We start from the raw sequence: 16,641 nt of genomic DNA on the forward strand, positions 1-16,641 counted from the left end.
ACTGTTACCATCGGCAGCTCTGACTCGGATGTGAATGTCATGTGAATAGCAATCTGGAGTGGAGTGGGGTGGGGAGGGGGGAGGGACAGCAGGATCTGGTGGGGGAGAGAAGAGTGCTGTCTTACGGGCCAGAGTGTGCAGGTTATAGAGACTGCCAGGCAAAGTGTTGGGAGGTAGGGGTTGACAGAGGCTGGTACACAAACAAAGAGGGTGTGGGAACTTGAAAAGGGAGAAGGCAAAAGGATGAGGGGGTGGAAACTATTGGGTGGAAGGTGTGGGGACAGTAGGTTACTATAGGTTGATGTGGGATAATTTCGGGAGTGGATAGTGTGTTGTAAAGATAACACCTATCTGTACAGTTCTGAAAGCTGGTGGTGGAGAGGAGGATCCAGATGTCCCAGGTTGTCAAGCAGCCATTGAAATCAAGTACGGTGTGTTAAGCTGCATGTTATGCCACAGGTTGGTCAACTTTGATCTTAGCCACACCAGCTTCACTGAACTGTGCAGATGGGAGTTATCATTGCACATATTATCTGCTCCCAAAATTATAACGGCCTCAGCCTACTGTGCCCTCTCTCTCTCCACCCAACAGTTTCCACCCTTTCACTCTATTGTCTACTCCCTGTCACATTCCCCCACCCTCTTTGTGTGCTGCTCATTGTCAATGTACCCGCCCATCCTTTCCCCCTTACCTGATCCTCTTCTTTTCCGCTCCCAATTTTTTTCTTCCTCCCCATGCCCCACTTTCAAATGCTGCACCTGGCAGTCTCTAGTCCACGTATCCCCTGACAGATACCGCTCTTCTCTTCCTCTGCTCATACTTTGCTGTCCCTCTCCCTTCTCTACCGCACTTCAGATCGCCGTTCATATGACAGTTGCACACCAGTTGGAGCTGCCGGTGGTAGCAGTTGTGTGTGTATGAGGTGTCTTGTGTGCTTGCTTGTGGAAGTGTGTGTGTGTGTGTGTGTGTGTGTGTGTGTGTGTGTGTGTGTGTGTGTGTTTTACTTTGCTGGAGAAGGCTTTGCACGAAAGCTATAAGGTGTAATGGTCTTTTTGTTGTGCCTGTCTGCAGCTCAACGTGTGATCTTTACAGTGAGTAGCAATCTGTCCTATTCCAACGTGGAGTTTGCATTGTTGGGTTAAAATGAATACTACAGTATCATTAAATAAGGTTTTATTAATTTTTTATGTGAACAGTTTTTGAGTGTGAATTTTTCATGTATTTCACCACGTATCACTTGTAATTCGCTCCTATGTACTTCATTAGTCCATTACAAACAGGCTACTTACTTACAAGAACTCAGCAGTTTGAACGTTCTAGCTTAAACCATCTTTGAGTTAACCTTAATGTTCCTAAAAACAAAACAAAAATAATGTTTGTAGAAAAACAGATTTAAAGTTTGCTTTGTTTAATTTTACAACTTTTCTTGAAAAATAGGGATTTTATACATGTTTAAAATCTTCCTCACGGTATTCAGGGTCTTTGTCAGCTTCTCTTCCTCTTCTACATGATCTTGTCAACTACTTGTGAATTTTGGATGTATTTATCAATGCTGCAGCAGCCTTATTGACCCACGTCTTGTCCAGCATTGTCAGTGTTTGTAATGTCTAAGTTCTTTGATTCATTCCTAAAAGTTCTAATACCTTTGCTTTTTCTTCATTGCCTGGGTTGTAATATAGAACAGCAATATATGTTGCTGTCTAAACAGTTTTGGGACCACAAACTCAGGGTGTACAATACCATGTCAACCATGAAATCTGGAAAAAATATGAGAATATTTTCATGCTGAAAATAATTCAGCAAAACCTGGAAATTTTTTAGAATTCCAGGAATTTTTTAGAATTCCAGAAATTTTTCACTATCCTACTTTTCAGTTAAATTTTTGTAATTCTGACCGTAAGAACTGATACTCTAAAAAACAATTTTAGTTTAGCCCTCTACTGCAGAAGAATACTGCAACAATAAAACATAAACAAGAGGGTAACACCAAAATAAAACTTTAGTTACAAAAAAAGTGTGATTTACAACAACAAAACACAGTGCATACACAAGAGTCTGCTTTTGATGAACATGATGTCATAACTGTTTATATTTCTAACAGGCCTCAGGAAAACAGTGCGTGTGATGATTTGAGAAGCATTGCTGTCAAAGATAATTTTGTTTTACACTGGATGAATTATGTTACATGTGAGAATGTGTAATGCATTTCGTAAATCATTGAGCATTACATTCTCATTCAAAACTTAACACTTAATGGATTAGCCACGTAGAAAAATTATGGTCCCAGAAGACAAGCCGTTTATATCATTATTTTAATTTTTACTGGCTCATTTGTGTTTTATTTATCTTAAAGAATAAGCACACAAAGAAAGACCAATATTATATGTGAAAGGTTATCTTTTCTTGTAGGCGTAATTTATGTATATTACTTTAGGCGTTAACTTCTCCTGTGTGTTTGCTAGTGCTACTTAACAGTCTGTGGGATAATTAGTGGGAAAAGGGATTTGGTAATGAAAAGCAAATATTATTTGAAGGGTTAAATGATTTTTAAGTTTATTCTCGAATATATAATAGAAAAAGGGGGGTTTCAGCTATCCAAACAGTATCCTAGTTAATGAAGAAAAAATGGAACAAAAAGATTTCATTGTGAATACATAAATATAAAAATTAAAAATGTTATTCTGTCCCTTCCAGAAATAATTGCTTGTACCTCTGTAACATAGTGGTTACATGTTGGTATTTCGCTCCATTATTACTGGTGTCCTTGCAGGACTTCACGATCATCCAAATACTTGTTGTAATATCCTTCATGGACTAATAAATACATATTCAAACAACTTTTTAAAACTGTCCTGAATATATTTTCATGCACGACCTTGATGTAATACATTCACAAGGTTAATAATACTTGGCATGTGTGCATTTTTTACACATACATGTACTCTCTTTCAGATCTCAACACAGATTGACAGGCAGAGAACTACCAATTGATTAATGCATGCAGAATTGCTCATTAATAATCATGTCTGCCCTACCTATCTTTTATCGTTGCCACAGATGTTATCGCTATCTTGCAGTCAGGGAGCACGTCTTAAAAATTATTACAGTTTTGTGTATTGTGTAACTGCATGTAAACATTTTTTGGCTGTGCAAGATGCACATGAATTTTCAAGTTGCAGTGGCAAATTAGAATCCATTTTGTTCCTAGCACTCTCATCGAGAGAACCTCCGGAAATATCTTGAGAGTAAAATGATTCCAGGCAGAATTTGCTTTTCATCCATTGTAAGCAGGGATAATTGTGGATAATATATGCACAATTCACCCAAATTATCATATTAACCCTGTGTGAACACCAGTAATTATATCACATGACATCTCAGACTTGGTTACATTGCTTATTCGTAGAAATAGTGTCATCTTTGGCTGACTCCTGTAACTACAACAAAGATTTTGCAATGCTGTAGTGTCCAGATGTAAAAGATAAAACAATATCGATTATACAAATTTTGGATTGAAAGCAAGCTGAATGATATGTAAGTTCAGGCAGGCAGGCAGGCAGGCAGTGATGTACTTAATTTATTGCAGTGAAAATAATGGTCATAGTCATAAAAACTTGGGAACGTATTGTCAGTAAGTCATAAATTAATATACACTCCTGGAAATTGAAATAAGAACACCGTGAATTCATTGTCCCAGGAAGGGGAAACTTTATTGACACATTCCTGGGGTCAGATACATCACATGATCACACTGACAGAACCACAGGCACATAGACACAGGCAACAGAGCATGCACAATGTCGGCACTAGTACAGTGTATATCCACCTTTCGCAGCAATGCAGGCTGCTATTCTCCCATGGAGACGATCGTAGAGATGCTGGATGTAGTACTGTGGAACGGCTTGCCATGCCATTTCCACCTGGCACCTCAGTTGGACGAGCGTTCGTGCTGGACGTGCAGACCGCGTGAGACGACGCTTCATCCAGTCCCAAACATGCTCTATGGGGGACAGATCCGGAGATCTTGCTGGCCAGGGTAGTTGACTTACACCTTCTAGAGCACGTTGGGTGGCACGGGATACATGTGGACGTGCATTGTCCTGTTGGAACAGCAAGTTCCCTTGCCGGTCTAGGAATGGTAGAACGATAGGTTCGATGACGGTTTAGATGTACCGTGCACTATTCAGTGTCCCCTCGACGATCACCAGAGGTGTACGGCCAGTGTAGGAGATCGCTCCCCACACCATCATTACGGGTGTTGGCCCTGTGTGCCTCGGTCGTATGCAGTCCTGATTGTGGCACTCACCTGCACGGCGCCAAACACGCATACGACCATCATTGGCACCAAGGCAGAAGCTTCTCTCATCGCTCAAGACTACACGTCTCCATTCGTCCCTCCATTCACGCCTGTCGCGACACCACTGGAGGCGGGCTGCACGATGTTGAGGCGTGAGCGGAAGACGGCCTAATGGTGTGCGGGACCGTAGCCCAGCTTCATGGAGATGGTTGCGAATGGTCCTCGCCGATACCCCAAGAGCAACAGTGTCCCTAATTTGCTGGGAAGTGGCGGTGCGGTCCCCTACGGCACTGCGTAGGATCCTACGGTCTTGGCGTGCATCCGTGCGTCGCTGCGGTCCGGTCCCAGGTCGGCGGGCACGTGCACCTTCCGCCGACCACTGAGGACAACGTCGATGTACTGTGGAGACCTCACGCCCCACGTGTTGAGCAATTCGGTGGTACGTCCATGCCCACTATACACCCTCGCTCAAAGTCCGTCAACTGCACATACGGTTCACGTCCACGCTGTCGCAGCATGCTATCAGTGTTAAAGACTGCGATGGAGCTCCGTATGCCACGGCAAACGGGCTGACACTGGCGGCGGCGGTGCACAAATGCTGCGCAGCTAGCCCCATTCGACGGCCAACACCGCTGTTCCAGGTGTGTCCGCTGTGCCGTGCGTGTGATCATTGCTTGTACAGCCCCCTCGCAGTGTCCGGAGCAAGTATGGTGGGTCTGACACACCGGTGTCAGTGTGTTCTTTTTTCCATTTCCAGGAGTGTATTTATTTTTAAAATATATTTTTTTTGTAAAATCACCATCGTGCCTCCTTAAAAATTCTAATGAAATCAGTGATATCAATAAAATGTCATCATGTTGATGATGATGAAATAATGCTTCACATGTCTTTGTTAACAAATAAAAATTATAGCTGTCTTTTGTTTTTCATCATATCATGCAACTACTACTGTTCAAACAATGGAAAATCCTATATGGAATAATGACGATATTATGAAAAGAATAGATAGCTACTCACCATATAGCAGAGATGTTGAGTCACAGATAGGAATGACAAAAAGGCTGTGAAACACATAAGCTTTCAGCCAAACAGTCTCCTTTGTAATTACACACATACACACACACACAAACACACACACACACACACACACACACACACACACACACACAAAATCAGGATGGCCGGACGCAGGTTTGAACTGTCGTCCTCCAGAATGCGATTCCAGTGTGCTAACCACTGCACCATCTCGCTCGGTCAAACCAGTCAGGAATTACTGCTGTATCTGAATGTACGTCTATTTCAGTTTGTTTCTGAGTGACATTTCGAGTTGGGTAGCTTACAAATGGCCTGTACTCAAATAAAGCTGCACATCTGAAGTGGGCCAAAAAACACAGAAACTGGGCAATAGCTGACTGTAAGTGTATAGCATGGAATCAGTACTAGAAATAGTATAGTATGGAATCAATTCTAGAAATCAGTATAACTTCCTCAAAGATTTAGTCACTTACTTTGGTTCAGAAAAGTGTCCACTATTCAGCAATATACATTTTCAGTAACATGCCAGGAGCCATAAAAAGAAGTAATAATGAAGTTCAGTTTAAGAAGAGTCTAAAAGATTTATTGGTGGTCAGCTCCTCCTACTAAATGGATGAATTTTTTAGCAGAAACAATTGATGCATGCATGTTATTAATATCACATAACGTTAATATTTCATAAATCTGACTTATGTACAATATTATGCAGTAATGTGATCATTGTAAATAAATGCTGTAAAATGTTTGCTATGTCATTTCCTGTAGTTGATGTTGCTTGGCAATGATAGCCTAAGAATTATCATTTTCACTGAAGTGTATTGAATATTTAATATTTGGTGATAAAAGATACATTAACATGTGTTCTTATTTTGTAAATATTCACTGCGTATTCTTGTTTTCTGACATGTTCACATCCCAGAGGATCTCACTATGGATAAATTGGAATGAAAAGTACATCTAATCTAATCAACAAGTAATAGTATTGCCACTTTTCAAATTATATAAGGTGTTGAGTACACAGACAACCAAATGAAGTATTTAACAGCCAAATGAGGCATTTTACCCACAGTGACTGATCGATGTAGCTCAAGTTTCTGTAATGTTTCTCTTACTATGACATGGGCCTATTCATTCAGTGTACTGTGAACGTGAAACGAGATGTTTATTTCAACATTATGGTGATAAAATGTTGCACTTTCTTGTTCATTTCATGATGCGAAAGCTATGGACACTCCCACCTTCCAAGAGTACAGCACCATATGCAGAAGACCCTACACATGTGTTTCTGGTTTGATGGACACTGTGATACAGGAAGGGCATCCTGCCACCTTCTGCTATTAATACTGCAAAATCCAAAAATTAACATTCAATGCTTTGAAGATACAGGATAAAGGTTAGCTAAAAGAAACAAGAAGATAGATAGACCAAGAAACAATAAATCATGTCATCCACGTGATTTTTTTGAAACAATCAACACAAAATGGATGTTTAAATTTTACATAAAATTTTAGTATATAAGTTTTGAATATAAATGTATAGCAGATGGAAGACACAGTGGATTATTGAAAGTTGGGTGACATATGTAAATAAACCTGTGAAATGCACAGATTTTGCACTAAGTGGTTTCTTGGAAGCTTCTACACCAGCATGCCAAAAATGAACAGTGTTGAAGAACTATCCCACAATTTCCTTAACAGCTCATTCACCCACATTGCAGACAAGAACAATGTACAGAAGAATGGAAAACAAAATTCAAGGAATGTTAGATGACCAGTTTCTCTTTATGAAAGCTTAAGGCACAAGACAGGCATTTCTAACATTGAACTTGATAACAGAGAAAGACTTGTTTGGCTGTGTGAAATGGTGAAAAAGTTTCATATTCTCACAAAAATATTTAATAATTAGAATAGGAGACCAAGAGAGAAGTGCTCAGGCTAAAAAAAGGTTTAAGGCTTCTCTTAGGAATTCCCTTGTATGCCAGAGAAGCAACTATGGCAAGAAAAGAAGGTTCAGCAGTGTGATCAAAATTCTGGTGAAAGGTCTTCAGTCTGAAGCTCTTCATGCTCATCTATCTTGTGCAAGCCTCTTCATCTGTGAATAACGACTGCATTCATTTAAACTTGTGTGCTACATTTATATTTTGGTCTCCATACAAAATTTTTACATCCACTGTTCCCTCCATTACCAAACTGACAATCCATTAATGCACAGGATCCTGTCAAGCAATTCCTTAATTTAGTCAAGTTTTTTTCCTCACTTAAGTTTGGTAGCTCCTCATCAGTTACTAACTGTACCCATATAAACTTGCGCATTCTTCTGTAGTGCCAGAGCTTCAAAATTTTCTATTCTCTACTTGTCTGTATCGTTTTCACCCACATTTCACTTCCATAGAAGCTTAGTCACCAGATAACCACTTTCAGGAAAGACTTCCTAACTCATAAATTTATATTTGATACTAACAAATTTCTCTATCTCAGAAGTGCTTTTTATTCTATTCTGTAACAACGTGCAGAAAAATAGAGGTAGTTGATATAGCTGAAGTAAAGGAATTCTGCCTCCTTGGAAGCAAAATAATGTAGGGCACATAAAGCAAGGAAAATGCAAGGAACAGACTAAAAGAAACAAACATCCCTTAATTTAAGGAAGAAATTTATGAGAGCGTACACTCGTAACAAAGCGATAGTTGAAAGTGGGTCATGGACTGCAGGAAAATGATGTGTGGTGGTTGCAAAAAATTACGTGAACAGTGATAGAACCTGCTCTAAGACACCAGGGAATAATTTACAAAGGACTAGTGGGAGCTGCAGAGGCAAAATAACAGGGAACAACATATACCCCTCAAAAAATTGAGGATATTCGTTTAAGTAAAATGAAGAAACCCATGGTAGTTTTAAGTTACAAATGCTTTTAAAAGTGTATCTTTTTGTGAATTTTTTCATCAGAACAGACCCATTCCCAGTGAAGTCCAAGGCTTTATGGAAGAGCGAAAGGGATGCAGAGACATGGACAATTTTGAAATGAAGATTTTGCTGTAGTGGGAGGGGGGGGGGGGGGGGGGAGGGGTTAATGTATACAATGATATGAAAATGACTGTCATATAAGTGACTATCAAACCCAAAGAAGCTAATGCAGGGTTTAGGAAACAGCCACGTGAATTTCATGGTACAATCAGAGAAGATCTGTGGCAGAGTTCTGACAGGCCTGGGCTCGTTAGGGGTCCACAAAGCATAGGTGTGATCGGTTAGCAAACTGCAGTGTGGTAGCAGGTTTCCTAAGGGACCCTATCATTTTGCTTTGATGGAAGCCATTCTGGTATCACAACTGTACACCTTATTCTAAAATGTGTATTAGTTTTGTTGAGTGATTATAATATACCCTTGACAAGACTGATATGAGAGGATATCCTGGGCTTGCAAACTGAAGGGTGCTGAGAAAGTAAACAGTCAACAACAGACTCACTTTGCACTTGATGAATACTTGGTATAGAATGATGTGACACCAATAATGGAAATTAGTTATAATGATGTTAGTGTGAGAGGTACTCCATATTCAAATACTTTACAGACTGAATGAACAAAATCTGCCCCATTCTCGTGAAGCCAAATAATAGCTTCACAATATCTTCTGCCATGCTTCAGTTCAAAACGAATATAGGAAATATTGGAAGAAATAATTTGCTTGTTTATATTTAAGAGAACCACATACTCTTTCTTAGAACATAATAGACATGTCTGCTTGTTCTGCAGTGCGGTTTAGCTGAACATTCTGTTCTTCTGACAGAAAAATGTTATTTGCAGGTTGTACCACTTAGCAGCAATCTTGGTTTCATACAGTGGGTGGATAATACAAAAACTCTGGAAGAATTAATAGAATCTTCATACACAGGAGAAGAGAAAACATCTGTGTGAGTATAAATGATGATATGTTTTATAAACATAAAGTACTGGTTTTTAATTTATCCCCAAAATTTAATTTTTTTTTTAATTTTTTGTTTTTGTACTTAATTGACACAGTCCTAAGATTATTTCACAATGCTGCAACTGGTTTCAACCTGCAAATAGTCATGTCTAGAGCAAAGACCTATGATAATGCAGTGGAAACCACTTGCAGCAAAGTGGTTTCCTTTGCATTATCAAACAGAAACTGCTTGCAGCATATGGCTTTTAATCTGTAGATGACAACTGGTTGATTGAAACTGTTTAAGGTAGTGAAAATGCTGTTGGGATTGTGTTGCAAAAATACAAAAATGAAAGAGCATAGTGAGTCACTAAATCTCCAAAGACGATTAATGAATTTTTTCCCTTAAAGTTTTTCAGCAATGTTTTATTTTGCTATTTCAGCATAGACAAAATAATACTGTTCATGAAAATATTTTGTTACAGGGATGAGGCTTTACGACGCTATAGAGACTGGCTCTCTGCTTCAAGTTCAAGTAAAAAAAACTTGACGGACAAAGAAAAATATGAAAGTGCTTACCGTAAATATTCACCTGAAGAAACAGTTAAAATATACAATGAGAATGTAAACAGCGTACCTTGGGATATTATGTGGTAAAGTATTGCTGTAATTACTGTTTCACAAATCATCAGTGTGCATAATAAGATTTTTGAATGTAAATGTATTCACTGCTCCTGCTTGTGACATATGTTATATGAATACAGTGGTGCACTAACATTCAGCTGTCACAAACCCTAAACCTAGTCAGTATCATCAAGGAAAAATTCAGAATTATTTTGTAGGACCATCCATCAAAATGGCAAGCTTTCATTCATTTACCTAGGTAACCCATTCAAGTGATTGATATTGGAAGATCATGGGTTAATGTAAGTGCAAGATAAGCTATTGCAAATGTGGAATTCCAGTACATTAATAACAGTGTGCCAGATGTCAGTTTGTGGGATGAAGTTCCACACCTATTGCACTTGATCAGTCAGTACAGGGACAGTAATAGCTGGTTGTGGATGATGCTGGAGTTGTCATATAATGATGTCCCATATATGCTAGACTGGAGACAGAGCTGGTGATCGAGCAGGTCAAGGCAGAATCTCAATCCAGTAGAGCATGTTGAGTTACTACAGCGGTATGTGGGTAAGCATTATACTGTGGGAAATCACCCCCTGGAACACTGTTCATGAAAGACAGCATAACAGGTTCAGTCACTAGATTGACATACAAATTTTCAGTCAGGGTGCATGGGATAATCATGAGAATTCTCCTGCTGTCACACAAAACTGCAAGCCAGACCATTACTCCAGGTGCAGGTTCAGCGTGCGTAGCATGCAGACAGTTCAGTTGCGGGCTCTCCATTTGCCTTCTCCTAACCAACACACTACCATCACTGCCACCAAGATAGAAGCAGCTTTCATCAGAAAATACAACTATTCCTCTCCCTGCCCTCCAATGATCTCTCGCTTGACGCCACTGAAGAAGCAAATGGTGCTGGTTGGGGTCAATGAAATGCATGCCACAGGGCATCTATCTAAGAGCTATCCTTGAAGTAATCTATTTGTAACAATTCATTGGGTTATTGTGATGCCAACTGCTGCTCATATTGCTGCTGCATGTGCAATGTGATGTGACAGAACCATATACCAAATATAGTTCCCTGTCACTAGAGCCATGTGGCCATCTGCAGCCTGGTCATCTTACGAGCGTACATGCTCGTGACCACTGCTACCAGCACTCTAGCACTTTGGCTACCTTCGCACTGATCTTCCTGCAATACTGCTGAAGGAACATCCAGATTCTCATAGCTCTATTATGCAACCTAGTTAAAAATTGGTGAGATGTTGATGGTTGTGTCTTTGTCATGTTAAAGGCATTCATGACTAACATCAACTCACCATATCCAATCTCAAAGATAACTAATACCTATGACTGTTACAGTGTGCATTTAAAGCAAAACTGATTTGCATTCTCATAGTGGCACTACTAGCGCCATTCGTATGTGGCTTCCATGAAATCTGAATAGACATAATTTCAGATGTAGCAACATGACTAACAACTTACGTTTACGTCACACAACTCATTCTTGGTGTTGCAATCTTCTCTGTTGGTGTTTTATGTGGTACTGCCATGATCAATTATTATTATCATTTATGCAAGCAACAGTCTGTAATTTTTTCATTCTTGATTTATTTTTCAATGCTGATTACTTATCTGTTAAAATAATATCTTTGGACTCCTGTATAGAGCTGTTTCTGAATTACAGGTCACTCACTTTCATCTCTGTTGCATCATCACACAGATTACTTCTGGTACCACTATTATCTCACTCCCTCCCATTTTCTATTCCACTTGTGCATGCTGTCCAAAAGTACACTGAGGTGACAAAAGTAATGGGATAGCAATATGTACATACACAAATGGGGGTAGTATCATGTACACAAGATATAAAAGGGCACTGCATGGTTGGAGCTGTAATTTGTACTTAAGTGATTCAACTGATGTGATTATGACTGCACATTCGGAATTAACAGACTTTGAATGCAGAATGGTAGCTGTAACTTGACATAAGGCACATTCCATTTCAGAAATCATTTGCAAATTCATTGCTCCCAGACCCATGTGTCAAGAGTGTGCTGAGAATACCAAATTTCATTCATTACCTCTCAGCACGGACAACACAGTGACTGATGGCTTTCAGTTAACAACCTGGAGCAACAACATTTGCATATAGTTGTCAGTGCTAACAGACAAGCAACAGTGCGTAAAATAATCACAGAAATCAGTATGGGACATACAGCAAATGTATCCATTAGGACAGTGCAGTGGAATTTAGTGATAATGGGCTATGGCGGCAGGTGACTGATGCGTGTTCCTCTGCGGACAGCATGACATCACCTGCAGTGCCACTCCTGTGCTTGTGACCGTATTGTTTGGACCCTAGACAACTGGAAAACTGACACTTGGTCAGATGAGTCCCAGTTTCAGTTACTAAGAGCAGATGCTTGGATTCAAGTGTGATGCAGACCCCACGAAATCAAGGACCCAAATTGTCAACAAGCAACTTGCAAGCCAGTGGTGTCTCCATAATTCTGTGGGCTGGATTACATGGAAGGGACTGGGTCCTCTGGTCTAACTGAACCGATCATTGACTGGAAATGGCTAAGTTCAGCTCCTTGTAGATCATTTACAGCCATTCATGAATTTCATGTTTCCAAACAACGAAGGAATTTTGATGATTGAGGATCCGTGTCACGAGGCCATAACTGTTTGTGATTCGTTTGAAGAACATTCTGAACAGTTTGAGTGCCCAACAGGCCTCCCATTGAACATTTACAGGACATAATCAAGAGGTCAATTTGTGCACAATATCCTGAACCGGCAATGCTTTCACAATTATGGATAGTTGTAGAGGCAGTTGACTCAATATTTCTGCAGGAGAATTCCAACAGCTTGCTGAATCCATGCCATATAGAGTTGCTGCACTGGATACAGTGAAAGGAGGTCCGGCACTATAGTAGGAGGTATCCCATGACTTTTGTTACCTCAGTGTAACGACTATCAGTATGACCTTGAATTTCTATGGTTTTTATGTTATGATCATTTCCTGAAATATATGTGGGAGGAAGTAATATGCTTCATAATTCCTCTTTGGAGTGTGTGCTTTCAACATTTTAACAGCAACCCCCTCCATGGTGCGTGCTTCCTATGCATGCTCTCTCACCAAAGTTTGAAGAGCAACCCCTAGAAATCTCATGTTCACTGAGTTAATCTGTGACAAAACGCACTACTCTTATTTGGGCCTTCTATATTCACTCTATTAAACCTACATGTTAAGATCCAAGACTGACAAGCAGTACAGTGGAATCAGTTGATTCTAGCATTTTGCAAACAATCTCTTCTGTGGATGAACTACATTTCTTTAGGATTCTTCATGTGAATATCAGTCTGGAATCTGTTTTTCCTCTAACTATTTCTATCTCATTTTAAGTCACTTTCCATGATTGAACACCAATTGTGTAATTAAGCAACAATGGATTCCACTTATTTATGTACACTGTTATGTTTATGTATTCTGAGAATCAACTGTTCCTACACCAAAGTGTCAATTTGCTGCATGTCTTTGTGCACTTCGTTGCAATTTTCTGCAATTCCAACATTACTGTATGTACACTGAAACACTTTTTTGGGCTTTGACTGAAGCAGCTTTCACCCAGTTAGAAAGTCGTCAGTTCAGTAAAAATTCTTGTCCAATATTCAGCAAATTTTATGTAGTTCACTAGGCAACAGTATGGAATTATGTTGAATGTCTTCCAGAAATTAATAAGTATGGCATAAATGTGAATACCTTTACCTACTCCCTACTGGCACTCATGGAAAAACAGGAAAATCTGAATTTTATAAAATTGTCATTCACAGAATCCCTGTTTATTTTTAAAGAGGACATTTTGTGATGTATGACACAGTCATTAACTATGTTTATGATTCTACAACAAATTGATATGAGTGAGCCTGGCTTATGGGTTTACTCCTTTGTCTGATCATCTTTTTTGAAAATGGGAAAGACCTCCACCTTTTTCTAACAGTCTGGAACTCTTTTTTTTTTTTTGCCAACAATGCATAATAATCTGTGGCTAGAAGAGAGCCATGCTCTCCTGCAAAATTTATATAGAATAGTACAGTTTCTTACATCAAGTCCAATTGCTTTTCCTTTGTTGACTTTTTAGTTGATTTTCTGTTCCACGGTCAAAGTACCTGGTGTACAAGTATGAAATGCGTATTTCAGACAACAGATGTCTGACCAATGCAGTTTGTGCCATAAAGATTTGACACTGCACCATTTTGTTGTTTCAACAAGTGACAGATATGCATGAGTAATAAACTGGAAAAGTCTGTGGATAGTGTTGTGTTGCTGTGTTCAATATGTTGAAATTTATACCAAACAAAGAGCATTCATGGAAAGCATTAATTTTTTGTTTTCATTTGAAGAAAACTGCTGCTGAATCATACCAATTAATTTGAGAAGCTTATGGTGAATATGCTCCATCACAAGATACAAGTGAATGATGGTTTCAGCATTTCAAAAATGGTGACTTCAATGTTGCAGACAAGGAACATGAAAAACCACAAAACAAAACAAAAAAATAAGATGATGTGGTATTGAAGGCATTGTTGAACAAAGATGATTCGCAAACACAGAAACAACTCACTGACCAATTTGGCATTAATCAACAAGCTGTTTCCAGTAGGCTACGAGAGATTGGAAAGATTCAGTAGATCGATAGATGGGTACCACATTAGTTGAACAACAGGCAAATGAAAAAGCACAAAAAAACTTGAGATTTTGCTTGCTTGGTACAATAGGAAGTCACTTTTGGATTGTATAGTTACACAGTATGAAAAGTGGATTTATTTTGAGAATCCCAAGTGCAAAAGAATTATGGGTAGACCAAGGTACATCATCCACATTTAATGCAAGACCGGATCTCTTTGGCAGAAAGACAATGTTCTGTGTTTGGTGGGACCGGAGGTGTGTCGTCTGTTATGAGCAGTTAATACTAAATGTTGCCAACAACTGACCAATGTGAACTATTTGCTGCTTGAAAAAACGGCCACAGTACCGAAAGAGGCAACACAGTCATTTTTCTTCACAACAGTGCTGCTTCACATGTGGCAAAACCGGTTTGCGACGCATTGTAAGCACTCATCTGGAAAGTTCTACTCCTTGCTGCTTTCTCACCAGACTTGGCTCCTACTAATTACCACCTGTTTGCATTGATGGGTCACACACTTGCTGAGCAGTGCTTTGGTTCATACGAAGATGTGAAAAAATGGCTCAATGAATGGTTCATGGCAAAAGGGGAAAATTTTTGCTTGTGGTATTCACAAATTGCCCAAAAGATGGGAAAAATGTATAACAGATAATGGAGCATACTTCTAATAAAGCACTATTTATCATTCTTCTGAATTTATTATGTTTTTTTGGACAAAAATTTTTGTGTTTCGTACTTGTACAGCTGGTATGTCAATATTTAATTTTGACATGCATGCAGAATTTGAAAAGAGAAACTGTATAATGATGTTTCATAGCATAACAGCTTCAGAAGAATAATTCAGAGTTTCGGCAACTATAGGTCATTCTCATGTTGAAATTATTTTATGTCATTAAATTTTGTGATTAAATTGTCTCTGCATGCATGGCAGTTCTAACACTGCTATTGAACAATTACAGGACTTCCACAGTAAAACTTTGTCAGCACATACATATCAATACAATTTCCTTCATTGATACTACAAATTTTTGTTCCTTGGTATGAATGTTCAGTATTGGCTGTTCAGACAATCTGCAAGCTGTTCTCTTTTGCACTTCATACTTCCTTTTAACACCTTTAGCCATTCTCTTATCACATGTTTGACCGGTTTTGCATTTCACGTTCGTGCCCTTGTAAAACCTCACAATGAAGAAATATTAGTGGCTGACAGCTGATATGCCAGACAGTCCATCATCACATGAATTCTACAGCTTTATAGTCACTGATTCCCTTCCCCATGATAATGGAAACCAAGAATCCAGTGCTGATAGGTATCCTGATATCTAAGACATTGCCATCACAGTTTGATTATCTAAGTAATTGCTTGAAGTAGTTTGAAAACGACATGCATTGTAAATAAAATGGCAAAAAATGTGTAATCTGAAGTTAAGTGCCTCAGAATGGACAATTTTCTTTGACAATGGATGGATGCAATGATACAGATGCCAAGTCATATCCTGTTATGGTTACATTCTATGATACTCCGCTGGGAAAAAGTAGTGAACACTGTGCTATCCATGCCAGCATTAGATGGGGACTCAACAGGGTGAAACACAGGCGACCTGATGTTATCACAGCTGAATTCTTATAACTTATCATTTGAAAACTGTGTAGCATTCTGCTCTGACAGTGCTCCTGTTACTACAAGATAGGACACAAAAATGGGGTTGCGACAATTCTGAAGGAAGTTTAACCAGGTACTGCCATCATAGATTGCATTTGCCACCTGAGTAATCTACCAGCTGAAAAAGCTGCTGGAAAATTGCCATTTAAAGTTAATGAGATCCTTCTTAGAGAAGAGTATCAAAAGGAAACAACACCTTCAGAAATTTCAGAACTTCTGCAGTAAAGAGGCAAAGAAAATTCTGAAGTGTGTATGTACTAGGAGATTATTTTTAGGCAGATGTTTGAATACACTCATGCTCATAAATTAAGGATAATTGCAGAATGTGGTGCCACACAACATGGCACTACACAAAACTGGCACCAATAGTATAGGCACATCGGAAACACACGACACAGATCTGTAAGTCCATGGTATTGGTGATAAG

General features: G+C 39.2%; 1 protein-coding gene across 1 annotated transcript in view; it reads left to right on the forward strand.

The window, feature by feature from the left end:
* The window catches only part of LOC126341345 (DNA-dependent protein kinase catalytic subunit-like), a 526,946-nt gene that overhangs the window by 471,712 nt on the left and 38,593 nt on the right, over nt 1-16,641 (forward strand). The window contains exons 51-52 of the mRNA XM_050001770.1: nt 9,131-9,237; nt 9,716-9,883. Coding sequence (XP_049857727.1) covers nt 9,131-9,237; nt 9,716-9,883 — 275 coding nt within the window. The remainder of the gene's footprint in view (nt 1-9,130; nt 9,238-9,715; nt 9,884-16,641) is intronic.

Source organism: Schistocerca gregaria, chromosome 1 (assembly GCF_023897955.1).
Source record: "Schistocerca gregaria isolate iqSchGreg1 chromosome 1, iqSchGreg1.2, whole genome shotgun sequence".
NCBI classification, from domain to species: domain Eukaryota; kingdom Metazoa; phylum Arthropoda; class Insecta; order Orthoptera; family Acrididae; genus Schistocerca; species Schistocerca gregaria.